Source organism: Ailuropoda melanoleuca, chromosome 3 (genome assembly GCF_002007445.2).
Source record: "Ailuropoda melanoleuca isolate Jingjing chromosome 3, ASM200744v2, whole genome shotgun sequence".
Lineage (NCBI taxonomy): Eukaryota > Metazoa > Chordata > Mammalia > Carnivora > Ursidae > Ailuropoda > Ailuropoda melanoleuca.
The window spans coordinates 55,856,867-55,861,810 of record NC_048220.1 but is presented as its reverse complement, the minus strand read 5'-3'; the positions used below and the strand labels follow the sequence as shown (position 1 = coordinate 55,861,810).

The 4,944-nt window shown below is 38.0% G+C and overlaps 1 protein-coding gene across 1 annotated transcript; it reads right to left on the bottom strand.

Annotated features, from left to right (window-relative positions):
* ZCCHC9 (zinc finger CCHC-type containing 9) lies at positions 1-4,631 on the bottom strand. The gene is made up of 4 exons (XM_034656448.1): positions 4,447-4,631; positions 4,131-4,223; positions 2,124-2,192; positions 1-862 (listed from the first exon to the last, which is right to left on the bottom strand). The coding sequence occupies exons 1-4, from the start codon at positions 4,526-4,528 to the stop codon at positions 744-746; spliced, it is 363 nt and encodes a 120-aa protein (XP_034512339.1). The 5' UTR covers positions 4,529-4,631; the 3' UTR covers positions 1-743.
* Between the last annotated feature and the right edge of the window lie 313 nt (positions 4,632-4,944).

Below are 4,944 nucleotides of genomic sequence, written 5' to 3'. Positions count from 1 at the left end.
TAAATAGCAAATGGATTTTTATTAAATATTTTAAAAATACAGATTTTGTGGCAACTTATAAATTCCTAATAATAAATTGATATTTTGAACCAAGAGAACAATATAACCCAAAATGCAATTCCAAATGCAAAGCAGTTATACTTTGTTTAGGGGTGGTTCACATGACTGCATAGTTTTTAAGAAAAAGATGATTGTTACAAACAAGCATATAATCACTTAGTTATACCGAAGCAGTACCTGTTAAAAATGTTCTTTTAGAGAATCGAATTTAAACATCTTATACTTTTCTTCAGTGATCTTCTCCAGTGATAGAAGCACACTTCAGTATGGTGACTAACATAACATTAAAAAAAAAAAAAAAAAAAGCAGCATACTTAAATGGACAGCACTCAGGCAACTATGTGACCGTACCCAGACCATACTGGTATCTACAACACAGGTCTCCAAGGGAGCCCAGCTCCGGTTTGTGAAGTAGGCCCAGTTCAGAATGTTTAACAATGAGGTGGTGGGGCGCCTGGGTGGCACAGCGGTTAAGCGTCTGCCTTCGGCTCAGGGCGTGATCCCGGCGTTATGGGATCGAGCCCCACATCAGGCTCCTCCACTGGGAGCCTGCTTCTTCCTCTCCCACTCCCCCTGCTTGTGTTCCCTCTCTCGCTGGCTGTCTCTATCCTGTCAAATAAATAAATAAAATCTTTAAAAAAAAAAAACAATGAGGTGGTAATCAATGATAGTACTAACTGTTATCAAAAATTAACAACTTTAGGAATCTTTGTCTTGGGTTTCTGTGGTTTAGGCACATCCAAAATTTCTTCATAGTCTGCACTCATTCCCTTTGCCCAGCGACCAACTGTGACCATTCGATCTGTCAAGGAATGGAAGTTAGAATGTAAGAAAAATGGTAATCAAATACATCCCCATAGACTGGTACTGGCTTAGGAAAGGAACTAGTTTTGAGATGAATAATCACAAAGAGGGAAGACTCCATCACTAAAGGAGAGTGAGCAATTCTGTAATTGATTATAACCCTTGATTTCAGAGTACCACAGGCAATTTCTCATCCCAATTAGGGAAATGCAGCAACTGCTTTGCAATGCACAAATTGATGAGAACGCTCTTTCATTCTTTCCCAGAGTTCATCATTATAGAGTCAATGAATTCCAAGGATCTGTAAACAGTATGACTTATGAAGCATCAGTTTTAAATGCACAAGATTCCACCTGTGAAATTATACAACATCTGCTTGTCAGTCTTGTCATTCGGGAAGTGGCAATCCTCCTCGGAGGGAGAATTCAAATTCCACTTCTATCATTTCAGTCTCACTGCCTACAATGTAGTAAAGACTGTCTTCTTCTAGACAAGACCATAAACAAGAACTCCAGTGTTTCAAAGGGAAATGTTCGGGTACTAAGTAAGAATGGGCAGACTTCTTTGTGTAGTACTGTGACTATTTGAGATAAAAGAAATGTGCTTTTTCCCTAAGAAGCACTACTTCTACCCTCCTGTCTTTCCTTCACTCAAGATTATCATCATTCCAATCCAGGTAAACTAATATAATAATGGTCTCCACTTCCCTCACGTAGGTACAGTGAACATTTCTGAAGTTTTTGATGACTGACGGTAGTTATTTCATTAGGAAGAAAATAACTGGGCAGATGATGTGTAGCTAACACAATTTTAGTATTTTCATCAGTTTTTGCAACCAGCTCTGAACCCTTCAGGTATAGATAAAGCAAACCATATGTGCGAATGCTCAATCATAAAAACAGTTATTTTCATATTTCTTATTTTCTCTTAGTGAATTAGTATTTTTCTGTTAGGAACAGAATTGGCTCTATTGTTAAATTCATTAGTTGGCAAATATGAATGTGTCTGAATAAGATGCTTTATAAAATCAGAGTCCTCTAGGGCTGAGCGGTCGGCTCTCCCCACCCCAGAGTACCAGCTCCTAATGCTCGGTTACTACTGCACCTGCTCCCGACAGAGAAATGATTCAGTTGTCACTGCGGTAGGAAAGCAGGCTGCCTTAAAATCAGTGGTACCTCAGTGAGTTAGTACTAACAAAATTCAGCAAAAACACAGAATACTAATCTCAGGCCTTCTAAATGGAGGCTCAGAGACCTTACCTGAATTCTGACTCTCAGGGCAATCCTTCTTAAAATGTTCCACAGAGCCACAGAGTCTGCAGCAACCACCTATTAAAAGAACAAAGTCACTGAAAACCTCTCATACTTATTGTAACGTCTCTGTAATGTCTCAAAGCACTTTTCATATCTTACTTGTCCTCACAGCCTTGTCAGGTGCAGGAGGGAGGTGGAAACAGGAACATAGGTAGGTGCCACCATTCCTATTAGTAAGTCCACTCTCCATTCCCTTTGATCTCACAGAGCACTAAACTGTACCTATCCACCACTTCTTGTAGCTGGCCTTCTGGGGAGAAGAGGGAAAGAGAGGAGAGCTATAACGGAAGAAGGTACTTGTGCTCTGGGTATCCAAGAGCCACTGCACAGAACCTTAACTGTGCTTAGACAGGCAAAGATTTGTGAACTGTTGAACCTGCAAGCAAAAGTGGTGTCCACATGCATTTTTTGAGGAGGATGTCCATAGTTCTTCTCAAATGATCAACGACCCCAGAAAAGATTAGGAGCCGCTGCTCCATTGCTCATCTGTACAGGTCAGACGGGGGTGAGCAGTGACAAAAGGAATGAAACTCACTTTTGTTTTAGTGCCTTCTATCTGCCAGGCACCCCAACCCTAATAAAAATGCCTGTCTGCCTACTTTAAGCAACATTCCAGGACTGTGAATTACAACACACGTAGTTTCTAAAATTAGTCTTTCCCTTAATGGTCAAACACCATTACTTAATGGTCAAGCATTATCATGACATACTCATAATGTGAAGTGACTTACCAGAAAAATGACCCTACAGGATGTAAACCTGGTTGAATTCTCACTTCTATGTGATCACTTTGCTGCACTTTTTAAAAGTATCTAGTTATTTTTATAACCATCCAAAGCCATCTTTGTCCATTAGTCATGTCATCTGACCTTTGTCATAAGTTCAAAACTGAAAGGCACCTTTGGGCATTTTCCAGGGCCAGCTTCTCTACTGTTGTGGATTCTATAGTGACATAGAAGGGGTGCTCTGAACACTGTATTTTAATTCTCAAAGCTCTTCGAGGTGGATACCATAATTCATCAAACGTAAGACACCATTGCTTATAAGATGTATCATTATTTTTCATACTTGTCAGAAAAAAAAAACCAAACCCTGCCAGTTATGTGGCACTCACCACTGGTAAGATACATTTTGAGTTCAGAGGCATTAAAATGTGAAAAAATGTACATCTTAGAATCAAGGAAATATAGTTTTTCATCTCTGTTTAACAGGTGAGGAAACTGAGCTGAGAGAAATTAAATAGCCAAAGTCCCACAGCTAGTGAGTGGTGGTACTGGAGCTATAACCAGTCAGCTTGATTCTGAAAGCTATGCCTTTTCACTGAACTTCAGCCATGGAACCCAGGACATGACACGCAAGAGGTATCTGAAACCTGATGGAACCAGCTATCACATAAGCACCTTACTCACAGAAACCGCAAATTTCCTCCTTAAAGCTTCAGACATCACAGGCTTTATTTAAGGAGCTTAAGATGTTAGCTGAACTAAAAAGAAGAAAGTTACATGATCCCATCCTAGACGATTAACCAAGGAATTCAGAAACAAAGATTACTACACATATTGAAGCGTGTGTACCAGCCTGTCTATCCAAAATGGTATGCTAGCCTGTGATTAAATTCACCACACTATTTTTAAAATCTTATATTAGCTTGAGATAGAACCCCTTTGCTTCTGTTGTTTTTAAAAGTAGATATTTATAACATACTGTCACAAATGTTGCTGAAATAAGCACAAAGCTTGAAATATACACTTTAGTTTTTTCTGACTTGATTAATATATTGTCATATTACACATAAAGGCAAGTACATAGACTAGAGTTTGATAAAAATTGAAATTTGTTATGGCTTTTTTATTTGTTCAAGAATTTATTCAAGAGATGATTAAAAGTCTAAATTAAATCACAACCCTGCATGATAACTCACCTTTTTTGACATATAAGGGTCACAGTACTCACCATCAGCATAGAGTCCTTTGGGATTATCAGGACAAGATCTGGACAGATGCCCCATTTCCCCACAAACAAAACATTTTGCAAAAGGAAATTCACCTGTAAACATCAACAGTTCCTGTTAAGTTAGCTAAGTATAGAACAAGTCATATAATTCATATCATTTTAAATACTCTGGGGGAAGAAAATGCTTATTTTTTATACAACTTGAAATTTAATCTCGATTTCAAAATATTAAGTGGCATGCTCATGACAAATGCTGTCCAAAAAAAACCCACTTCCGACATTAACCAAATCAAAAACCAGTAGAAAGAAAACATACCAAGAGCTGGGTCTACTTTGGCTCTGCACTTAGTTATTTCATGCTCTGTGGACCCACACCGATAACATATTCCAGTGCCCATATCTTGATTCTCAAGAGCAGCCGGGCAATCTGCAATCCCATGGCCAGGTTTTCTACAATGGAAACATACCTGGGAAAACAAAATGTGAGTTTCCAAATTACAAAACTACATTGGCTTTATTCTTGTTATCAAAAATATCTTAGAACGTCTCTCATTTGTTATCTAGCTCTTTTAAAAAAAAAAAATCTCAATATTTTACCTGTAGAAAAAAATTGTTTTATACATTCCTAAACAATAAAAAATGTCATTTCCATCAGGCGGTCTCAGGCTTTTGAAAACCCTCAATCCATAAATCCATCAATCTCTGATATAAAGTTAAAAATGGTTTCATAGAAATTGCTTAAATGAATTAAGCAAATATGGACTATTTATTTCATTAATGGAGATGTCTCCACTAGAAAAACTGAGTTTTCCAT